General features: G+C 48.1%; 1 protein-coding gene across 6 annotated transcripts in view; it reads left to right on the top strand.

Annotated features, from left to right (window-relative positions):
- Positions 1–23,569, top strand: part of SFXN5 (sideroflexin 5) — a gene marked incomplete at both ends in the record, with an annotated part of 122,007 nt that overhangs the window by 43,610 nt on the left and 54,828 nt on the right. For 5 of the 6 annotated variants that reach the window (XM_080711008.1, XM_080711011.1, XM_080711010.1 and 2 more), the window contains 5 exons: positions 3,027–3,053; positions 3,589–3,643; positions 5,795–5,820; positions 21,671–21,724; positions 23,415–23,471. In XM_080711008.1, coding sequence (XP_080567134.1) covers positions 3,027–3,053; positions 3,589–3,643; positions 5,795–5,820; positions 21,671–21,724; positions 23,415–23,471 — 219 coding nt within the window. Of the gene's footprint in view, positions 1–3,026; positions 3,054–3,588; positions 3,644–5,794; positions 5,821–21,670; positions 21,725–23,414; positions 23,472–23,569 lie in introns of those variants that run through there. The other variant, XM_080711012.1, reaches the window with a different exon arrangement.

The raw sequence follows: 23,569 nt of genomic DNA, 5'->3' as shown, positions 1-23,569 counted from the left end.
TTTCTAAATGGGAAAGTCAAATAGTTCATGGGAGGAAAAGTGCTCAGCAAGACAGAAAAGCCAGGAGTCGTGGCGGAAGCTTTGCCGCCGTCTTCATCTGGGGCACTGGCCCGGGGTCCTCAGGGTGGTGGCATCTCTGGGCTGGGGCACCCATCTGTGGACTGGGGCACCCATCTGTGGGCTCTGGCCTCCCAGGCGCCCAGTGCTGCCACCTGGCCACGTCCCACCTTGCTGCTGAGCCGGCCTCTGCCTGGCGCCTGGCGCTGTCCTGGGTGGAGGCAGAATCTGCGTGTTCCGGGTGAAATCCGGGCTCTTTTGCTGGACGTTGGTGGGAGGTGAGGACCGAGGCCCTGGCAGGAACACCTGCTCTGGGACTCAGCTTTGGGCCTGGCAGTCACCTTAGTCAACCTGGCTTGCTCCAGAGGGTCTGTTCAGAACAGGAAGCCCCAGCGTAGAGGCCAGCAGGCCTGGGGCCCTGCCTCCACCCTGCCTCCGGGGCCCTGGAACGCGGGCTAAGCCGCTTAGTGTCTCTGAGATGAGTTACCCTGCCTGAAAAGAACCTCCCCACCTCGCAGGTCTGCTGTGGGAGGAAGACAATAGACATGAAGTTGCTTTGGAAGATGATTAAATCCTTTAAAAATATCGTTCCTTTCAATCGCTTCCCTTCTATTTTAGGCAACCAGGCTGAGTCAAATCTATGAGTCAAATATTTTATATATGTGTGTCTCATTTAACCCTCTGAGTCAGTCAGATGGGGCCAAGTGCTGTGACAAATAGGTCCCAGGTTGCAGGGATTTACCACAGTCGGGTCTGCTCCTCACTCAGCTGTGAATCCAGTGCAACTCAGGAACTCGGCACATCCTGATATTTGGGGGCATCAAACACCAGCATGGTTCTCTTTTACTTCATGACTTTACCATCTTCAAGGCCCCTGTCCTCCACTGGATTTTTCAAGGGAGGCTTTGGGGACAGGCGAAGTGATTATTGCCATTTCTGCGCACAGCGCGCTAGCCAGCTCCCGGTCCCAGGAGCCCACTGACCGCAGGGGGCTAGGGAGTGCCGGGTAGCTCTGCGCCCCCAAAGAAAAGCAAACTACCAGGGCACCGTGCACCGTCTCTGTCCTAGCCCTGCAACAACCCACTTTACTGATGTAGAAACTGAGGCACGAATGCAAAATGGCTCGCCCAAAGGCCCATCTCCAGTAGCAGGACAGCGGAGGCCCATGCATCCTGACCCTCTTTCCCGTCTGGCTCTCTGAAGGGCTCTAGTGAGAGCTTTTAAAGTTTTCTTGAGTTCCTATGTTGTCTCATTTCCTCAGAATTCCTTTTCCTTGTATGCATGCGTAGACTCACTTAGCAAGGATCTTTTTCATTTAGGTCCTCCAAATATCAACTTATTTATAGGCAGAGCCAACTATATCATTTCCAGGACTCTATGCGAAAAGAAAATGTAAGATCCTTCTTCAAAAAGCAGAAAAAAAAGCTTTTCCTTCTCTTCTGTGGGGTCTCCCCTTCCCTCCTTCCCTTCTCCTCCTCTGCCTCCTTCCCTCCCTTTTTTTCTCTCACTCCCACCACCTGGCAAGGATTTTTTTAAATTTGCTATTGAATGTCATTCTCCCTTGGCAATGGGGTACCTATGGGGGTGCAACCCTCACAGGTGCCCAGAGCCACCCTTCCCTCAGCTTAAGGGCCTGCTCACCCAGCCCTCTGCCAGCAGTGGAGGGTGTCGGGGGTCACTGATGGGGACCAGGAAGGGGGTGGCCAGTGAAGTGGAGGGGGGCGGGAGCCAGGTCCATGTGAGTCGGAGGCTGAGGGCTCCAGCACACACTCCACTGCCCGCCGGACTTCACTCACACCTCACATGTTCTAAGGTAAAGATACTGTGAAGCCGGGTGTGGTGGAGCACACTTGCAATCCTCAGTACTTGGGAGGCTGAGACAGGAGGACCACAGGTTTGAGGATAGCCTCAGCAAGTAGTTAAGACTCTGGGCAACCTAGCAAAACCCTGTCTCAAAATTAAAATAGGGCTGGGGTGTAGCTCGGAGGTAGACTGTCCCTGGGTTCAATATTTCCCCCAAAAAAGATATTGTGGAAGTCAGACGGTGCCCACAGAGCACCAGGCCCCGGATCAGGGCCTCCTTCTCAGGGCCACAGCGGTGCCACATCCTCACGATGCTCCTCTGGCGCACTCTCTCTGGGGGCCTCTCAGTTTTCGCAGAGAAAGGCCCTCCATCCTCCTGTCTGCTGCATCTGGTGCTGGAAGTGGACCTGCTCCTGTGGAGAGCCGTGTGGGATGCGCAGACCTTCGTCTCCCCCCTCTGCCTGTGACCCCACATCTGGGCTCTACTCTCATCACACTTCTCTGGAAATGAGCCTCCGTCTCCCGGGCAGGGCCTCGGGCTCCCTGCTCTCTCATCCCTCTGGTGGCTTCCTGTCGAGCCCGGGATGCGGGCGCTCTGGCGCAGCTGACCAGTCCTTGCCAGCTCTTCGCTCTCCAGAACCCCATCTCCCTCCTGCTGCGGTGGCCCGTCCTCCCCGGCGGAGGCTCTGTGCCGGCTTATTGCTTTGATGCTCTTTTATTTAGGGTTTGGAGGAAAAGTAGAGACCTGTGCGCTGCTCCACCAAGCCTGGACTTGGGGACACCTCAGGACAGCGCTTTCTGGGCAGAGAGGGAAGAGCCAGCCTTTGTCACTTTGTGCTTTTCTGTTCTAATGGTCCCACCTTTGTGATCACGGCTATTCTGCTGTTATTTCTTTTCTGTTTCCCTATCATCGTGTGTGTGTGTGTGTGTGTGTGTGTGTGTGTGTGTGTGTGTGTGTGTGTTGCTGATCTCAGGGGCATTTTACCTCCAGGCTATAACATCAGCCCCCTCTTTATTTTTCTTGTTTTGAAACAGGGTCTCCCTAGGTTGCTGAGGCTGGCCTTGAACCTATGATCCTCCTGCCTCAACCTCTTCGTTGCTAGGATTATAGGCTTGTGCCACCCTGGCCCAGCTTGCTTTTAATTTGTATTCCTCTCTCTTTCCAGCTCTGGAGTGCACAGAAAATCAAGCAGGTAATTCACTTCGGGATCCTTTTTCTCGTCTCTTCTGTTCTTTCTGGGAGCCCACCCTCCCTGCCCCAGGACTTTAGAGGAAGCCCCCTTCCTGAGCCATTGTGTGCCTGGCCTTCCCTCTCCAGTAGGCCAGGTCCCCTCACCTCCTCCTCCTGCCCGGCACTGAAGACATGAGCGCCTGAGCCTGAAGCTCAGCTAGAGTAGCCTTTCCCTGGGGGCTGTGAGGTCCTGGGGAGACTAGGCTTCATCCACAAAGTCTTGACTTTGTGCCAGGCAGGGGAGAGGCCTGTGAGGTAGCCTTGACCTCAGTCCCCACGGGCTTTGAGGCTCGGTCGGCAAGCGGGTGGCACAGGTCACGGCTGGGATTCTCTCCATCCCTCAGTGCTGGGAAGTAGCATCCACTAGAAGGCAGCACACAGCCCCCAGCATCTGAGTCTTAGGGGGGGTGTCCTCTTCCCTCCTTCCTCTCCTAACACTCTGCCTCCTCCTGTCCCTCCCCCTCCCCCCACCCTGTGCTGCCCCCGACTCTCACCAGGCTATTCTACACCCAGACACCAATGAGAAGATCTTCATGCCTTTTAGAATGTCAGGTAAGCTCCTGGCCCTTCTGGTCCTGTCCAGCCTGAGCTATGGTCACAGTGGACTATGGCCACAGCTCCAGGAGCATCCGGATGTGCCGGCCCAAGGCGGGGGTGGAGCCCCAGCTGGGGCTGCTACGAGTGCCCTGCCCATGGCTCTAAGAAGTTCCAGGCCTTGCCCAGAGGCAGAGGCAGAGAGGCAGAGGGTCACCCTTGCAGCAAGGTGGCAATACTTCCTCTGTGCCACTTCTCAGTGCCAGGGGGCACACCCTCCCTGAGTCACAGGGCTGGCCTAGGTGAGGTGGATGAGGCAGTCAAGGGTCCCCAGCCTCAGGGAGCCTGATCTCATTGGGGGGGGGGGGGAGAGAATGAACAGCCAAGGAAAGAAGGTTGTCAAGGAAACCGGGCACTAGGTACCCAGTGACACCTGGTTTTCAGGGCCTCTCAACCTGGGCCTGGCTTCCTTCCTAATTCTGGATCTTTCTTCTGAGGATCCGTTGAAGGTGGGGCCTCTCCCCAGAGGGAGGGATGTCGGAGAGTGAGGGCTCCTGCGTGTACACGTTTGCACATGCCCAGGATAAGCACTTCATCTTTATTTGTATTTATTTGTTTGTTTGTGGTACTGGGGACTGCACTCAGGGCATTCTACCTCCACGCTACATCCCCAGCCCAATTTTATTTTTTATTTGGAAACAGGGTCTCTCTAAGTTACTGAGTTTGGTCTTAAACCTGTGATCCTCCTGTTACAACCTTCAAAGTACTGGGATTACAAGTGTGGACCACCACACCTGGCTATAATTTCATTTTTATTTTTATTTTTTATTTATTAAAAAATTTTTTTTCGGGTCTGAGGATGGAACCCAGGGGCATTTGACCTCAGAGCTACACCCCCTGCCCTATTTTTTTTTTTTATTCTTTATTTTGAAACAGGGTCTCACTGAGTTGCAGAGAACCTCACTAAGTAGCTGAGGCTGTCTGCGAACCGCGATCTGGTCTCAGCCTCCCGAATGCTGGGATTACAAGCATGCGCCACCACGCCCGGCTTATAATTTCATTTTTAATTCAACCCAGACAAGTTTCCAGGGCCGCCAGCTGACCGGCTGTCACAAGACAGAGGCTGGGAACAACAGGCTTCCCACTGACAGCAGCGGGGGGTCACAGGCAGTGAGGAGAGGGGCCCGGGGCTTGGTGGCTTCACCCCAGCTCTCCACCGCTCTATACAGGCCATCCAGCCCAAGCGCTAGAGATTGAAGGAGCTCTGGCACTTAGCAGGGCCTATATCAGGTGGGTGGGTAATTCCCTTCCCAGAAATGGTCATGATCTCCAGGAAGAAAAAGAAAATAATGCCGGGCGTGGTGGTGCACACTTGTAATCCCCGTGCTTGGGAGGCGGAGACAGGAGGATGGCCCAGGTTTGAAGCCAGCCGCGCTGGCTTAAGAGACCCTGTTTCCAAATATAAAAAAGTATAAAATAGGTCTGGGAATTTAGCATGGAGGTAGAAGGGCTTCCAGGAACCACAGTACCACCAAAAATAAATAAATAAGAATAAAATAATAAGTTGAGCTGGTATAGTGGGGAACACCTGGGGTAATCCCAGTATTTTGGAGGCTGAGACAGGAGAGGCCAGCCTCAGCAACTTAGCAAGGCCGTTAGCAACTTAGTGAGACTGTTTCAAACCAAAAAATAAGATAGTGCTGGGTTATGGCTTGGAGGTAGAAGACTTTCGGTTTAATGCTCAGTATCACAAAAAGAAAGAAAAAAAAAAAACTGAAGGAAGAAGGGAGGCTTTCTGGGTCCTTGGAGGATGACTAGGCTTCCCCGGTGAGGGTGGACAGGATCCCATGCCTTGAGGAGGAAATGGTGGGAGGCCCAGGGGTGGCCTGGGCAGCGGCGGCCCTTCCTGCGGAATGGGCCCCGGGGTTTTGGAGGAGAGCCAGAGCTGTCTGGCTGTAGGGGAACAGAGGGAGGGAAGGTGGGGACACACCGGAGCCCTCTGCCATGGGAGGGATGAGCTAGGGAGAGGTCTCGGGGGCTGGACGTGTCCCTGAGTGTCCTGGGCCCCTTTGCCAGGTCATTAGCTAGAGGAGCCTGGGACGCTCCTGGGCCTCTGGGTGGAGAGCCAGTGGGTCATGACACCTGATTCTTTTCTCTCCCCATTCACAGGTTACATTCCTTTTGGGACGCCAATTGTAAGTGTTACCTTCAAATGATTTTCTTTTCTAAAACAAAATTTTGAATGTATAGCTTTACACCATTGTTTGTAAATATTTGACTCGGTTATTGATTTAGCCTAAGTTCCTGGAGGGGCACTGTGGGGTGAAATGGTATCGATCTTTTTCTTGGGCTTGCTGTACATCCGTTGTCAAATTATCCCCCCACCTTGTCCTTAGCTCATTTTTGGGCGGGTTTGTTTTTGTTTTTGTTTGGTCTTTCTTTTTGGAACTAAGGAGCCAACCCAGGGTGGTGCACTCACTAATGTAAACCTTTGCGAGCTCCCCCCCCAGCCCTTGAGCTCCTTTTGCTAAAGGACCAGGCTGACTTACACCCAGCACCCGGTTGGGAAATGGCTCCTCCTCGCACATTTTTGACCTTCAGAATTGTCGGGTAAAACAGGGACATTTTCCAAAAGAACTTGAGAAGTAGGAATACAAAGGTGCCTTCTGAAAATTAACATTTGAAGTTTAATTCAGAAAGGGCTTTCAAGTCTTCTTTTTGTTTGGTTTTGGAATCAAGGTTAGCCCTTGTTCATTATTTTCTTTCCTGTGTTAAGTATTCTACATTATGAATATGGATAAATCTCAAAAACAGTGCTGAATGAAAAAAATAGTAGCAGAGTAGTAATACTCTCTGATGTCATTTGGATCATGCTTAAAAATATGCAAAGCAATATCATATTTAGTTTGCCGATTTAGTTCCCAGTGTATCTGTCAGAACATTCATGGGACCAATAAGCAGCAGCTCCGTGGTACTGTTCACCTCAGGGAGAAAAAGGGCGACGGAATCTAGCAGGATGAAGGTGCATTTGGATTGGTGCCGTTTTGTCTCTTAGAAAAGACAAAATTTTTACAAAAATTTGACAAATGATAAGACTCGACAACATATGGATGCTCATTATATTATCCTCCAGACTTTACTGTATGCTTGAAATATTTCATTTTATACACATATATATTTAATTTTAAAAAGTTGATATTTATTTCCCCAGATTATGTTTTTCATTAAAATAAATGTAAGCTGTAGCTACTTAGGAGGTACGGTGTGACGATTCGATACACGTGTATAGGGCGTAATGGTCAAATCAGGATAATTAGCATTTCCCGCTCCTTAAACATCGATCATTTCTTTGTGTTAGGAGACTTCCAACTCCTCTCGTCTAGCTCTTTATAAAAATATAATGAATTGTTGTGAGCTGCAGTCCCCTAATGTGCTGTAGAACAATAGAACTGATTCCTTTTAACTTCATAACTACATTTTAATTACATATAAGCCTATTAACAGAGGTATTATCCACATTTCTGTTCTTATGTGGTTCCCCTGAAATGATTACATTGTTCTGAGATATTCTGAAAGGGTTCCAAATTTCCCACCATAATTGTGTGTGTGCTTAATTTCTTGCAGTCACTATATATATATATTTCAGGGGGTGCGTTTATGACAGTTCTGTTCTCTTGATGTTATCTTTCTCATATGTGCCCATGAAACGTCTTTGTTTTATTGAATATTTTCCCCTTGAATTCATTCTGTTTCTCAAATTAATATTTTAGTTCTATTTTGCCGGATCGATTCGCCTTGTTTATCCACGCCTACACCTTTACGTTAAGGTCATTTAAGTTCTGTGTCATGTTGTATTTTGGTCTCTTTTAGATGAAATTTAGATGAATTTTACTTTTTTTTTAACCCAATTTGAGAAACATCTTTAATTTTAGTACTAAATGGGGTTTATTCATATTTATTCTGCCACTGATTTCTACGACCATGTATCCCAGCCATTATATTTCTTCTCTGGCCTATTCATTAAGTTTTGTTGTTATTTCTATTTCTATTCTGGATTTATGCTACAGTGATAGTTTTTCTTGGTTCTTTTAGTTTCTTACGTAGTTTGGAAGAGGAGCATCCTAATTCTCTCCACTTACCAATTATCTATTATTTTATAGTAGAAAGAAGTAGCTATATGTATGTATATATATATATATATATATGTATATACATATGAACATCAAGGTTATAAATATCAAGAATCAAATAATAACTATTATTTCCCCAACTCTACTCACACAGGAAAATACTTTTATATACCATTTTACTCTGTTCTTTATTTACCATTTTATCTCTATACACCTGCCAAAGTTTTGGAAATAATTCAGAATCCAATCAGATTTATGAAGCCCTTATTAACAACTGTATTTAGCTTCACACTTACTTAGGCTTTGTATGTTTTGTTTTCGGTTAACACAAATAACATTCAGGATGTGTGGACAGTCCACTCTTTTCATCCTGTGTATCTGGAAATGTCTCTTTTTCCCTTTCATACATGAATAATAGTTGGCCTTAGGCTATTTTCCTTTATATATAAACTTCACTTCCCCCCTTTCCTTAGAATTATCTGAAAAATTTTCTCTTATCTTTAGAGTTCCAAAATATCTAGAATTAAAAAAAAAACTTCTCTGTATATTTTGTAAAATTATACAAGTAATACATGAATATGTTCTTTGAGATTTAAAAATATGCCGCCAAGAATTTCTTTTATAAAGAATATATTAAAAGTTAGATGAGTAATACATGAATGCCCTCCTAGCTCAGAATTCAAACAAAAGTAAAACTCCTGATGACCCTCAGCCCCATATCTGTGTCCAGAAGTAACCTCTTTTAGATGTCTCGTGTGTGCTTCTAGGGTTTTTTTCCGAGGCATGTTTTGTTTTTCAGAGTTGGGTACGGTGGTTTAGACCCGTAGTCATAATACTCTGGAGGCTGAAGTAGGGAAATCACTTGAGCTCAGGAGTTCCAGACTGGCCTGAGCACCCAAGCAAGACCCTGCCTAAAAAAATGGATTTGAGGGTGTAGCTGGGTAGTGTTAGGTTGTTTCTGATTATTTGAAGCTCTTTCTGCACAGTATGAAGATTTCTCCAGGATACTTTCCAGAAAGTGAATTTGCTTCATGAAAGGCTGTGCACATTGATTTTTTTTTTTTTAACAGACACTGCTGAACTTCCCCTCAACAGGGGTATATTCCTACGCCTCTGTAATGCCGATATTCATCTTGTCCATGTTTTTGCCAGAGTTTGGGAGAGGGTAGTTTCTTATTATACTTTAAATTTTTATTTCCCTGAACACTGAAAAGATTGTTTTTTACCCATTTATTTATTCGCCATTTCTTCTCTGAATTACCTGTTCATCCCTTTTGTCCAGTTTTTCCTGGGCTATATTTTTCTAGTTTATTTGTAGGTGGCCCTTTTCTTTCTTCCTTCCTTTCCTTCTTTTCTTCCTTTCCTTCTCTTTCTTTCTTTCTTTCCTTCTCTTTCTTTCTTTCTTTCTTTCTTTCTGGGTCTGGGGATGGAACCCAGGGGCATTCAACCTCCAAGATACACACCCTGCCCTTTTTTTTATTCTTTATTTTGAAAGAATAAAAAGTAGTTCTATATATAAGTTATGGAGGGCCTCACTAAGTACCTGAGGCTGTCCGCGAACCGTGATCCTTTGGTCTCAGCCTCCCGAATGCTGAGATTACAAGTGTGCGCCACCACGCCCAGCTCCTTTTTATTTCTTGTATATTAATCCTTTGACTTATGTACATTACAAATATCTTTTCTAGCTGTTTTGCCTTTACTCTCTGGTGTCTTTATTACAGTAAAGTTTGAAATGTTGATATTTTTCAATCTAATGATCTTTTCTTTGTTTTGAGTTTATCCCTGTCTAAAATCAGCTCTTGGGTGGATTTATCAAGTCTTTTATTCCTCACCCCTTCCTTCTCCTTCATCTTGATTTGGGGATTGAATCCAGGGGCGGGCATACTACCTTTGAGCTATACTTCCAACCCTTTTTATTTTGAAACAGGGGCTCACTAAGTTGCTGAGGCTGGCCTTGAACTTGGGGTCCTTTTGTCTCGGCCTCCCAAGCACTGGAATTACAGGTGTGCACCACCACACCCAACTCCTCTTTTATTTCCTAATTTCTGCATTTCTGCTTTTGTATTATAATATCCTTTTTCAGTTTCTTTGATTTGTTTGCGGTTGGTTTTCTTTCTTTTTGCCTTGAATATGTAGTTTATTTGTTCTCATTCTTTCCGTCTAATAAGTATTTAGTGCTAGAGTTTGCCTCCAAATATATCTAATACATGGCTATCTCTGTTTTCATATATATGTATGTGTGCATATATATGTGTATTAAAAGCCCAGTTACTTAGAATTTAAAATTTTTCTGACTAATTGACTAGAGGGTTCAAAACTATAATTTCAAACTTATTCAGAAAATAACAATATATACATACATATACATCTCATACCACGTATTACATATATATATATGTGTGTGTGTGTGTATATATATATATATATATCCTTTTGATTATTTTATAGCTTATCTAGTTTTCAGAGAGTATAGCCTCTATAATTCTGCTATCTGGGATTTATTGTGATTTTCTTTGTAGCATAGTATGTGATTATATCAGGAAGAGGATTATCTGCATACCACAGAAAGTCCAAAATAATAGTAGTATCATAAATAAAGTAGTTTATTTCTTTTTTTAATTTTAAAATTTTTTAAATTTTTACGTGGATCATATTGAAAATGGCATACACTTAAAGTAGTTTATTTCTATCTCACGCCAAGGACTTTTAGAGGTAGGCAGAACCCCACAATGCCATCAGGAACACAGTCTTCGTTTTTCTACGGAATCCATTTTCGATGCTGGCTTTTATTGTAAAACTCATCTCATAAACCAGTATAGGCGCTGGAGTTCCAGCCCTAACAGTCACACTCCAGGGAGGATAAAGACAAGAGAAATACAAGGATTTATCTCCCAACTAAGTCAGATCTCTTTAAGGAATCTTCTCAGGAGTCCCACACAGTAGTTCTATTTAGATTTCATGCATTAGAATTTAGCTGGTACACAGTTGACCATTCAAAATATAGAGATTTCTTTTGGAACTGGGTATTGAACCCAGGGGTGTTCTACCTCTCAGCTATACACTCAGCCCTTTTTCATTTTTAGTTTGAAACAGGGTCTCACTAAGTTGCTGAGGCTTTCCTCGAACCTGCAATCCTCTTATCTTAGCCTCCCAAGTACTTGGATTACAGGTGTGCACCATCACACACAGCTTAAGGGATTTTATTAGTGAGAGAGAAGGGAAGAATGGTTAACAGATAGGCAAACAACAATCTGCCATAATAATTTTTTACAAATATCTCGTCAACACTTGGGGTTAAAAAAAGATTTATCATTTGGCAAAATCATCTCTTTACCAGAGACCTGGGCATTTAAGCTGGCAAAGGTGCAGATGGGGCCCTCTGCCCTCTAAGAGGCCGGGTAGACTCTTGCATAGTTCGCGGCTGTCATCAACTAGGCTAGGCCGGCTCAGTCAAGGGGTGCAGCACTGTGTTTAGTTCCACAGTGGTACCAAGGGTCACCTACTTGGCTACTTCCTCCTTATCCTACCCAAGATGAACAGTCTCTGCAAGGTCACTATAGTCCCGGGGCATCCGGGAAACTGAGATGCCACTCAGGGGTCCCTGGCTGGAGCAGATGCTGTGTGTGTCCCATGAGGACCAGCCCCCTCTCAGCCTGGAGAGACACACCCCTGTAAATAGATGTGCTCCGGTAAGTGCAGGATGCCCAGCCTCTGATCCAGGGTGATTGAGGCAAGACAGGCAGCATGACCTGGCTCCTCCCAGCAGGCCTCCTGGCAGCCAGAGCCCAAAGGGCAGGCTTGTCTGCCCCCTACTTCCCAGCCCCAAGTCTGCAGAGATTCAGAACAGCAGGGCCAGAGGCTTGCCCCAGAGGAGCCAGTGGATATGGAGAATCTGTGGCCCTCCCTCATGGCGCTTTGACACAGACAAGCAACATACCAACTCACCGGCCCCGCTCTTGGTTTTCTTCCTGCCACTGCCAGGCCCCCACCTGGCCTTGTGTGGAAGACTCAGGGCAGCTGCTCCGCACCTGTACCTAAGGCCTGGTGCCCCACGGCCACATCAGCCCCTCCAAGGCCTTGCCATCGCCTGAGAGCGCTGAACATCTCAGCAGACGCCTGGCCTGGAGAGCAAAGGCTCCCGTCCACACCTTAGGGAAGCTCCTGGTCAGATAAAATGGGTAAGAGATGTACGCACGCAGAAGCCACTAAGATACTTACCAAAATAGAAACGAGGGTGCCGGCGAATGTGCTAGGAGCTGGGCCCCGAGCGAGGAGGGAAGGGCGAGGAGGGCTGGCAGTGCCTCGACTGGAGAGCTCCTGGAAGCAACGCCAGGCTGCCTCCTGGCCAGGCGACCGTCCCGGCTGGACCCCTGTGCTGCTCCCCTCTGCCCCGGCGTAATCCCCGCCCCCCAAAGCGCGGGAGAAACGAGCTGGTTTCCTCCCAGGGGCTGATGCCAGTTTAGTCAGCAGATTTCACAGATCCACTGGCACCCATGTAGTGTCTTATTTTAAGCTTAACATTTAAAGATGGGAACTTTTCCCCCTTTGGTGTGTGGCGAAAAGATCCCAATTTATACATCAGCACGGCGGCTAAGCCGCTGCGAGGGGCTGCTCCTGAGGCCGCCGCGGTCCGTAGCGCCCTTTCTGTAGCGATCTTCCCAGAGCAGCCTCCCCAGTGAGGCCACTTCGTCTCACCAGTCTGTCTGTCCCCAGATTTCCTCTAGGAGGTGTGTGGCACCGTCCCTTCCATGCATGTGGCTGGGAAGAGGCAGGGCCACCTTGGCTGCCCCTTCGCCATTTCCCCACCTGTGTCCCGAACCTGTGGCCACCTTAATGCCTCAGATGCCAGGAACGGGCCTCCCTCCTGGGCCTCAAACTCTCCCCGAGCATCTGGACCTCCCTCCTGGGCCATGAGCTTCCCACAGCTCTGCTGCTCTCCCCCATCACCTCCGGAACTCCCAAAATGAGGGGACCAAGAGGCCCACATCCATCTAGGGAGGCTGAGGAGACAGACCGTGAGCACCTGGTCAGGGTTCTAGTGTCCCTGGGCGAAGGCCAGGTCAGACCCTGTCCTCCTTGGGACATTAAGAGCTTGGACTGCCAGGCCTAGTGGTCACATCTGTAATCCCGGTATTTGGGAGGCTATTTCGGGAGGTTTGCAGTCTCAAGGCCAGGCTTAGCAACTTTGTGAGAACTTGTTCCTCACCCCCCCCCCAAAAAAAAGGGCTGGGGATGTAGCTTAGAAGTAAAACATTCCTGAATTCAACACCCAGTACCACAAAAACAAAACAAAAGAGCTTGGATTCTGTGCTGTGAACCCCTTTACTGTAACACTGCAGATGATCCTGCGGGCAGAGAAACCTTAGTGTCCAAAGGTGTGGGTGTGGGCCACTTCCTCTCCAGGAGGTGGGGGCCAGCAGGGGTGGATCACGGAGGGTTTGCTTTATGTCGGGACTTGGCCATGTCCCAGAGCCTTCCTGACATTTCCCAACCATCCTCATCCCCGACTCTGCTCTTCACACATTCCAATCTGAATCCCAGTTCCCTCCACCTCTGGTGTGACTGGACACCAGCCATTTGGGCCCAGTTCATCCCATGCGACAGTGTCAGTTCAGGTAAGCTAGAATCCACCCGTCAGGGATAAATGCTCATTTGACAAAAGGCATTTTCTTGAGCTGGTTGGCATCTTTTAAATAGCAGTACGCTAAGATACTGAAGCATTACTTTCCATCATTAGCCATATACATCAGAAGATGGAGACAGAGTAGAAGGGGGGAAAAAAAACCTGGCAAATTGTTGGGTACCGGGGCCCATGGTGGGTCTATCGAAAGGAATGTTTGGGTCAAGCCTGGGGCTCACGCCTGTAATCCCAGTACTTGGGAGACAGAAAGATAACAGGGGTGAGGCCAGCATGTGGTAATTTAGCAAGACTTTGGTTCAAAATAAAAATATAAAATGGGCTGGGTTTGTAGCTTGGAGGTTGAATGCCCCTGGGTCTAACCCCCAGTCCAAAATAAATAAATAAATAAATATAAATAAGTAAAAGAAATGTTTGGGACTCATGGGAGGTGGGAGAAATGGTACAGTGTGGAAAGGCCGATGCTCTATCAGTGAGGGCTTTGGGGCTGCGCTGTGAAATCACCTGGTCTTGTTGCCCCGTGCCACCCCCCACCCCAGCTGATGGAGGAATACAGACTCTAAAGTGAATTGCTGACCTGTCTTGAGGGCGGGCAACAGCTTCCTAGAGGGAGCAACTAAGTGAAACCGAAGGCCAAGGAAGGAGAAATTAGACCAGCGGAGATGGGGTGAGGGGTGAGAGGCAGATCATTCTGCACCCTGCAGCCTTCCTCTGGCAAAAGCTTCCCTGCCAGCTGTTTCCATACACACTGTTTCCAGATCTCCTGCACCTTAAACCATCTTCGTGTCACTTGCTGGAGTCTGTTTTGCAGGGGAGGTGGCCAAGGGGCGGTGCTGCTCCCTGAAGACAGATATCTAGGCGCACAGAATTGTGACCTTGCTCCCCCGGCCCGTGTCTTGGGGGGGCTCCTGTCATGCTCCTAGATGAGCAGGCTGGGATATCTGTGGGATGCCGCTCTCCTAGACTGAGATCTCATCTGTCCACAGCCTCTAGGACGCTCTGAAGGAGGCCTGGAGTGAAGATTGGTTTTCTTATAAGGTAGTTCCCAGATGGGAAACGTTGGCCCCTTTCCTTACTCTGCCTTGAGACTGTGCTCCTGGACGCAGTGGCCCAGGCGGCCCCAGGGTGTGCTTGTGGCCCTGGTGGGTGGGGCGATGAGCAGGAATACTTAGGAACCAACAGCCCAAGCAAGGACAAAATGCAATATGCATTCATCGTGGTATAGAATTTTGAACCAAGAAAGATAGCAGCGTCATTCTGTGCGTGGTACTCCTGAATCGGTGGACCAAGCAGCCAAGATGCTCCCAGGGCATCGTAAGCACTATGGCCCACGGTTGCTGGGGTCCACCTGCCCTAGACGAGGCTCAGTGGAGGTGTTTCTGCTCCTCTCTGCCCATCTGTGGGTCGGCTGGGGGCAGCAGACTCAGCTGCTCACTGGTCCTTCCATCTTTCCGCCTCCCTGGACCTGAAGACCAGGCAGGGATGTCTCCTCATCAGGACTTTTCCCTTCTTCTCACATGCCACTGGCCAAAGAAAGTCAGAAGGCCATGCAGAGCCACCATGGGGATTCCCTCCTCTCATAGGGAGGCTGTGGCCGGGGCAAAGATGTGGGTAACAGAAGGAGCAGTAACCAAAATTTAATCTACCCCTCCCTGAGGGCCAATGCCCCCACACAACTAGACTAATGACAGGAGCCAGGAAGAGATGGACATCACAGTCTTGGTCATGGTCCCGCAGAGAATTTTCCTTGGCCAAGAAATATTTTATGCTTTTTTTTTTGGGGGGGGGGTCGTCTGGACCCAGGTACATTCAACCTCTGAGATATACTCCTTGCCCTATTTTTTATTCTTTATTTTGAAACAGGGTCTCACTAAGTTACAGAAGACCTCACTAAGTAGCTAAGGCTGTCCGTGAACCATGATCCTCCAGTCTCAGCCTCCCGAATGCTGGGATTACAAGCATGCGCCACCACGCCCGGCTCACATGCTTTTTTTTTTTTTAATTTAAATTTTTTAAAATTGGAGATTGAACTCAAGCAAGGGCATTCTACCTCTGAGCTATACCCTCAGCCCTTGTTTTGTTATTATTTATTTATTTATTTATTTTTATTTGTGTGTGTGATACTGGGAATTGAACCCAGGGGTGTTCTACTTCTAAGCCTTATTTTATTTTATTATTTGGGAAGAGGATCTTGCTAAGTTCATGACAACTTCACTAAGTTGCTGAGACTGGCTTCAAACCTGCGATCCTCCTATATCAGCCTCCCAGGTATTGGGATTACAGGCAGTGCCACCACTCCCCTGCTGTATTTGATGTTCTTTATTTTGTATGTGTGTGTGGTACTGGGGATTGAACCTCTGAGATACACCTCCAGTCCTTTTTTTTTTTTTTTTGCAGGTCTGGGGATGGAACCCAAGAGCATTTGACCTCCGAGCCACATCCCCTGCCCTATTTTTCATTCTTTATTTTGAAACAAGGTCTCGCTAATTTGCAGAGGGCCTCACTAAGTAGCTGAGGCTGTCTGCGAACTGCGGTCCTCCAGTCTCAGCCTCCCAAATGCTGGGATTACAAGCGTGCACCACCACACCCGGCTCTCTCCAGTCCTATTTTATTGTTTATCTTGAAACAGGGTCTCATTAAGTTGCAGAGGCCCTTGTGTTGCTGAGGCTAGCCATGAACCTGTGATCCTCCTATCTCAGCCTCTCAAGTATAATCCAAGTGTACTAGGATTACAAGTGTTCACCTCCACAACCAGCTTGATGTTCTTAATAATAAATTAGCAGTGTTCTCCCGCCTGGAGTGAGGGCCCTATCTTGTGCCACATGCTTGGGGGACATCAGGCCTTGTTCTACCTCTGGGAGCTCATTAACCTTTGAGACATAAGACTTGTATTAGAAGGTGATAATTAATTGTGTAATACAGGCTGTGGGTTTCTTTCTTTTCTTCTCTTTTTGTGGTACTGGGGATTGAACCAGGAGCATTCTACCTCTGAGCTACAGCACTAGCCCTATTTTATTTTTTGTCTTGAAACAAGATCTCTGCTAGGTTATCAATAGCCTTACTTCTTGCTGAGGCTGTCCTCAAACCTGTGATCCTCCTTTCTCAGCGTTCAAGTACTGGGATTATAAGCATGTGCCCCTTTGCCTGGCTAGAGTGTGGGTTTTCAAGAAAGGAAGGACCAGCAAAAGCTGGAAAAGAAGCAGACCCAGGCGGGGGATGGCACTCACGACTGACATCCCTGCGCACAGGCTCCCAGGCACGGAGCCACATTCTGCCTCTGTTCCCTCCTCTCCTGCCTGTCCTAGAAGGTGCCAGGACTGCCCCTCATTTCACAGATAGGCACAAAGAGGTGCATGTGGTCAGCACCGCACCAGCATTCGACGGCCACATCCTGAGTGTTAATTGCGAGGGTCCACAGCTGGACACCCCCGAGGGGAAGGGGACAGCAAAGGCACAGATGTGCAGGGAGGACAGCCACCTCCAGGGGGCTGGAGCTATGGGGAGGACTCCAGCCATGGTATGAACTATAAATGGGAACAGATAGGATGTGCGATTTGGCCAAGGTCCTGCAGCGGGATGGGGTGGAGGCTGGGTAGAAATCCTAGCTGTTGGCTCCCGTTTCCCTCTCCTTCCACTTCCCTTGGTACCGGCGCGTTCTGGGCTCTCGCCACCGTCTGCGCGGCCACGCCTGCAGCCAGCGTTTCCCTCTTGGAAGAGGTGCCATCCACTGGCATTGCAGCCCGGTGGACTGGCTCCCCCTCTCTATCCCTCTCTTTCTTCCTTTCCCCTGCCATGTTCTGGAAAGGGCAGCGGGAGAGAATGTGGGCAGGTTGCAGCAGAGATATACATCTGAGAGCTGAAGGGAACATTTATTTTTAATGTAGACTTAAAAAGAAAAAAGGAAGTTATAAAATATCTACTCTTGCTCCCGGGATTGTGCAGATGGTGCTGCGCTCTGCCTAATAGGGAATGGAGCTGGCGGCGCGCTGCTGGTCCCCGCCGCCGGGCTGTCAGGACCCGGAGGGCAGGCTCCCTGCGCCCCTGCCTCAGCCCCACAGGCTCTCCAGGGCTCACTTGGCCAATGCGGTTTGGTGTTTGCTGTACCCTAACCTCACTCTCTCCCAACTGCCTCTGCTGACCCCCCAGACCTCCTCCTCCGTCAGACCAATAGCTCGGCGGTCCCCGCCGTCCCTGCTCCTGTGTCTCAGGCTCACACACGTACACACGCACCCCTCAGCTCAGTTCTACCTCTTTGCTCAGCGGGGCACGCTGGCCTGCGCTTCCAGAACTCCCGCTAAAACCAATCAACTCGGCACACACCCACAAACCTCGAAGCATCTTGCCATTTTCCCTGCCTCAGTGTTCTAGAGGATGTTCTTATTCACGTCCTTGTTTGGTCTTTGGTTTATTTGGCTAGGGAACATCTGTCCCTCTCCTCCAGGATTTCCCACTGGGAGTAGCACAGAACACAGCACATAGAAGATGCTCTTTAAATGGGCTGCAGTGGTGACCGGATCCCTCTTTCTTTGTGCCCAGCGGGATGAGCTGGAGAAGGAGCACCCTAAAGTCAGAGTGGCAGGTGTCCAAACCAGGGATCTGGAAGTCTGACTCTTTCTAGTTTGTTGTAAAATCTTGGGCTGATCATGGAATTTCTCCATAGCTCAATTTCCCCATTTACCAAATATGGAAGGTAGTCGCTGTTTTGTCTGATTCCTAGAATTATTACGAAGATTATACTAAGTGACATATGGGAAAACGCTTGGCAAAATCAATCAATCAGTCAGTCAGTCAATCAATAGATTTAAGAAAACACAAAGAGATGTTTTTAACAGAGTTACGGACATAGACACCAGGCCCACGTTAGGGTAGGTGTTTCGGGTTGTCCTACAGGGTAAAATGCTCACTGGTCACAGAGCCATGTGCAGTGTGTGTGTGTGTGTGTGTGTGTGTGTGTGTGTGTGTGTGTGTGTGTGTGTTTTACATATCCCGGGGACTAATTTAGTCTGGGGCTCTTCTAGGCAAGATTTGCTATCACTTTTAAATATGCATGCCATGGATCAACTGAGTGAAGATGAAAATGAGACACAGGAAGGTTAGGGAAGGGAAGACAAGATGAAGAGTGAGGAGCAGCTGTGGGCAGAGTGCATGGGACGTCCTGGGTACCCTTAGCTGCGGCGGTGGTGGAGAGCTGACCCAAGCTTCTGGATGGTTGGTCCAGAGAGAAGCACAGTTCAGTGGCCCACAGTCCGCAAGACAGGTGCTAATCGGTTGCTCAGAAGTACAATTTCTGACCCTGAGATCAGAAAATTTTTTTCCTGTGATATGAGATGTGGTGTCCTGGACAGGTGTTGGGTAAAGGAGTAAGTCCCACGAGGCTGGCTCTTATGATGTTCCCTGTGACCCTGGCACAGCTCAGGGTGCAATGGGAACTCCAGGGAGGAGACGATGGAGCTCACTGCACAGCATGTGTGTAAACTACAGACGGGGGGAGGATATGCTGAGCTCCAAACAATGAACCGCGTGAATGTCCCAGGCCTTCGGAGGCAGTCAGACATCTACTCGTGCACACGTATGTGCACGCTCACCCCACCCTTCTCCCTGCTCGGCTCCCTCTCCTCCCTCTAAGAGACTCCTCAGTGTGTAGCCACACACAACAGAATTGCCTCTGCTGACTTCAAACCTATACTTGGAACCTGATGATCGAATCTTAAACTGAGGTCACCCCTTCCCTTTATAGGCTAGAAAGCTCGTACCCCAAAGGGAATCATCTTCTATCAGAGACCACAGGGATGAGCTGAGGCTGAAAACCAGGGTCCCCTGACTTTCAGCCCAGGCTCTGAAGCTGCTTCTGCAAAGAAGAAGAAAATAGAGATCTTATTCTGGGAGAAAAACCTCGTATGATAACGCCTCATTGGAGCTATGGAATGGCTTTATGTTATATAATTTTATTCAAACTGATATGGGCCAATAAATATAAATGTGTGTGTGTTCGCTGTTTTAAAACATTTTAATGTTTAAAACATGATTTACTAATGCTGCTGAGGATGTCTAGAATTTGATTTACTGCAATAGTATTGAATGTTTATACTTTTCCCTTACAGAAATTCTTGCCAAGGAGCCATTTTATCTACAGGAATAATAAATAAGTCAATATGTGGATGGTTGTGCACATTTTCCCCATATGCAGTGGTATTTGGTAGATGTTATTTTGCACACAAATACTCCAAAGGTAATACTGAGGGACACACATGGAACCCTGAAGTCTGTGGTGTGACCAGGGTCAAGATCAGGCAGTTAAACATAAACAACAAAAAGCTGTCAGAGAGGCTGGGTCCCCGGTGCTCCCTGGATTTTGGGAATGGATCTACACTTCCGCAAACACACTTAGCCTCGTGTGTCTGTTCATTCCTTCCTTCCTTCCTTCCTTTATTTAACAAGTTATTCTTCATCTGTTTCCATTCAGTAGGTTAAACATGATGTAAGTTTTTGCTTCATGGAGATCCAGAGATAACAAATTCCCCTCGATTTTATTTATAAATCACTTGAGGCCTTTGAAATGATTTTTATTTAGTCATCGTCACAAAAATACTATACGATAGATGTTTAGGTTATCCGAGTGGATACGAAGGCGTTCCTTTTATGTGCTTGTTTGCTTTATAGGGCTTCCACTTCCCATTTTGGAAATAATGTGCATCCATTGTTAAAAAGAAGACAAAGCTGGGCGTGGCGGCACATGCCTGTAATCCCTACTATTTGGGAGGCTGAGACAAGAAGATCAAAAGTTTGAAGCGATCCTGGGCAATTTAGTGAGATAGTGTCTCAAAATAGAATAAAAAGAGCTTAGGATGTAGTTCAGAGGTAGAGCACTTGCCTAGCATACACAATGCCCTGAGTTCAATCCCAAGTACAAGAAAGAAAGAAAGAAAGAAAGAAAGAAAGAAAGAAAGAAAGAAAGAAAGAAAGATCCCGATGTGGTGGGACATGCTTGTAATCCCAGTTACTTGGGAGGCTGAGACTGGAGGATTGCAGGTTCTCAGCCAGCCTCAGCAAATTGGTGAGGCGTGTTGCAGCTAAGTGAGAATCTCTTTCAAAATAAGAAATAAAATAGGACCAGAGGTGTAGCTCAGAGGTAGAATGACCTTGGGTTAAATTCTCAGTATAAGAGAGAAATAAAGGAAAAAAGAAAGAGAGAGAAAGAAAGAAAGAAAGAAAGAGGGGGAGGGAGGGAAGGAGGGAGGAAGGAAGGAAGGAAGGAAAAAAAGGTGAGAAAGTTAAGTAACCCGTAACCAGACCTCTGGAGAAATACAGTTAATAGTCATGCTGTGCTACAGATTTTTTCATGCTTAGAAATATTTGTGTGTAAGCCGGGCGTGGTGGTGCACGCTTGTAATCCCCGCGCTTGGGAGGCGGAGACAGGAGGATCGCGCAGGTTCGAAGCCAGCTACGCTGGTTTAAGAGACCCTGTTTCCAAATAAAAAAGTATAAAATAGGTCTGGGAGTGTAGCCCAGAAGTAGAAGGGCTTCCAGGAACCCCAGTACCACCAAAAAAAAAAAAAAGAAAAGAAAAGAAATATTTGTGTGTATGTGTAATCTTATATAAGATAAGACTTAGCCAGGCGTGGCAGCACATGCCTGTAATCCCAGTCTTTAGGAGACTGAGGCAGGAGGATCTCAGGTCTGAGGACAGCCTCAGCAAGTCGTGTGACTCTCATCAACTTAGGGAGACTCTGTTTCAAAATAAAAATAAAATAGGGTTGAGGATGCAGTTTGGAGGTAGAATGCCCCTGGGTTCAATCCCCAGTAAAACACACACAGAGAGAGCCGGGTGTGGTGGTGCACGCTTATAATCCCAGCGCTTGGGAGGCTGAGACAGGAGGATTGCTCAGATTCGAAGCCAGCCTTGGCTACTTAGTGAGGCTCTCAGCAACTTAGTGAGACCCTGTTTTCAAATAAAATATAAAAAAATAGGTCTGGGAGTATAGCCCCGAGGTAGGAAATCCCCTGGGTTCCACCTTCAGTAACACACACAGACTTTTTTTCTTTACATAGTGATCTGTGCTATATTAACTCTTCAACTTGATGTAAATATTTATTTATTTATTTATTTTTATTTATTTATTTTTTTGGTCGTGTACCATCCTTCCGCAGGCATCAGTTTGTATGTGCACATCCAAGCCCATCCGCCCGTGCAGGGTGGCTCACTCTTGCTCGCGGCCGTGGGCTTGTGTTCTGTGTTTCTCTTGCCTTCTGCAGCTTCCCCGTCTCTCGTTCTCACAGGTCGTGGGCCTTCTCCTGCCCAACCAGACCCTGGCGTCCACCGTCTTCTGGCAGGTGAGTCTGCGAGCCGAGGGCTCTGGAAGGAAGGGCCAGACAAGTACTCCTCAGGGGCTTCCTCTCCACGTCTCCTCCCCCAAACCTCACCCCAGAGACCATGGGGGAACCCCAGGCTCTTGTCCAGATGAGCAGACCCCGGTCAGGACTCAGCGTGACTCTGGCCACTCTGTGTCACTCTGACCTCTGAACGGAGGTGACAAGGGGGCTGGAACACATGGCTTGTTGGTGGCCGTCCGTTCTGTTTCTTGTCTGCTTGCCCCATGGCCAGTGACCCGAGGCCCACGGCTACATTTTGACATCTGCCTCATCCCAGTCTGTAGGGATATTTATGCCACCCTAATCCCCAGTTAGCAAAGTGTATCACAGAGCCTGGTACCTGCCCCTGGGCTGGTTGTGGCTCTCTTAAAACAGCTGAGGATACTTCTGTGTGTATCTGGGCATACAAAGAGAAGGAAGGAAAACCTGTCCATGCGGGGAAACATTGGGGATTGTTCCCTGAACAAAACTGCTAAGGTGCTAGGTGTGGCAGTGCATACCTAGAATCCCAACAGCGGGAGGCTGAGGCAAGAGGATCACAGGTTCGAGGTCAGCCTGGGCAACTTAGTAAGACCCTGTCTCAAAACAAAACAAAAAGAGAAGCCGGGCGTGGTGGCACATGCTTGTAATCCCCACGCTTCGGAGGCTGAGACGGGAGAATCACACAGGTTCAAAGCCAGCCTCAGCTACTTAGTGAGGCTCTCAGCAACTTAGTGAGACCCCATTTCCAAATAAAATATAAAATAGGCCTGGGAAGTATAGCCCGGAGGTAGAAAGGCTCTGGGTTCCACCCCCAGTACCACCAATAAATAAATAAATAAATAAATAAAAATAAATAAAAAGAGTTGGTGGTGTAGCTCAGCGGTAGAGCAACCCCGCCTTCAATGCCCAGTACCACAAAAATAAACAACAACAACAACAACAAAAGTAAAGGGCTTTCACACCTGGATGCTGGATAGAGTGCAGAGTAATGGGCTGGGAGATTGTGTGTGTGTGCGTGTGCGTGTGTGTGTGTGTGTGTGTGAAAGAGAGAGAAAGAGAGAGAGAGAGAGAGAGCGCGCTATACCCCCAGCCCTATTTTATTTTCACTCTGAAACAGGGTCTCACTAAATTGCAGAAGGCCTAAGTTGCTGAGGCTGGCCATGAACCTTGATCTTCCTGTCTCAGCATCCCAAGTACTGGCATGGCAGGGCGGGCCACTACACCTGGCTTGGACTGGGGGATTCTTGAGAGAGGGGCTGTCAATCGTGCTGCCTTCCATCTGGCAAGTACTATAATAGGAATGACGTGGCAACGGCAGCGGGGCTCTTTGGGGGGCAGTGGATGCCATCATTCCAGGAGATGGGACTGTCTCTGCCTTAGGGTGGGCAGAACCACATCCTGGTTTGCCACACACTGAGAGTCTTTTCTGAGACTCGGGACTACTGGCACTAAAACCAGCACAGTTCTGGGCAAGCTGGGATAGTCGATTATGCTAACCAGAGGGATGGAGGGAGCCATCTGTGAGCGGGACATAGTGTCTTGTGTCTTTCTGGGTTTGCGACCCCCAGAAGCCCAGGCCTGGCTTCCAGGGGTCACAAGGACCAGGACCACACTGTCCAGGGAGGTGACCACACTATCCCTGACTCCCCCTCTCCCTGTTGCCTTTCAGTGGCTGAACCAGAGCCACAATGCCTGTGTCAACTATGCAAACCGCAATGCTACCAAGGTGAGTGCTCGCCCAGTGGTGGGCTCGGGCTGGGGTGAGCTGGTGGTCCTCCCTGCCATCATTGGGGTTCAGCATTGCTCTCTACCCTATTTAACCTG

Source organism: Muscardinus avellanarius (genome assembly GCF_963383645.1).
Source record: "Muscardinus avellanarius genome assembly, chromosome: 15".
Classification (NCBI taxonomy): domain Eukaryota; kingdom Metazoa; phylum Chordata; class Mammalia; order Rodentia; family Gliridae; genus Muscardinus; species Muscardinus avellanarius.
Note: the sequence above shows the minus strand (reverse complement) of the source record. Positions and strands in the feature narration are given on the sequence as shown.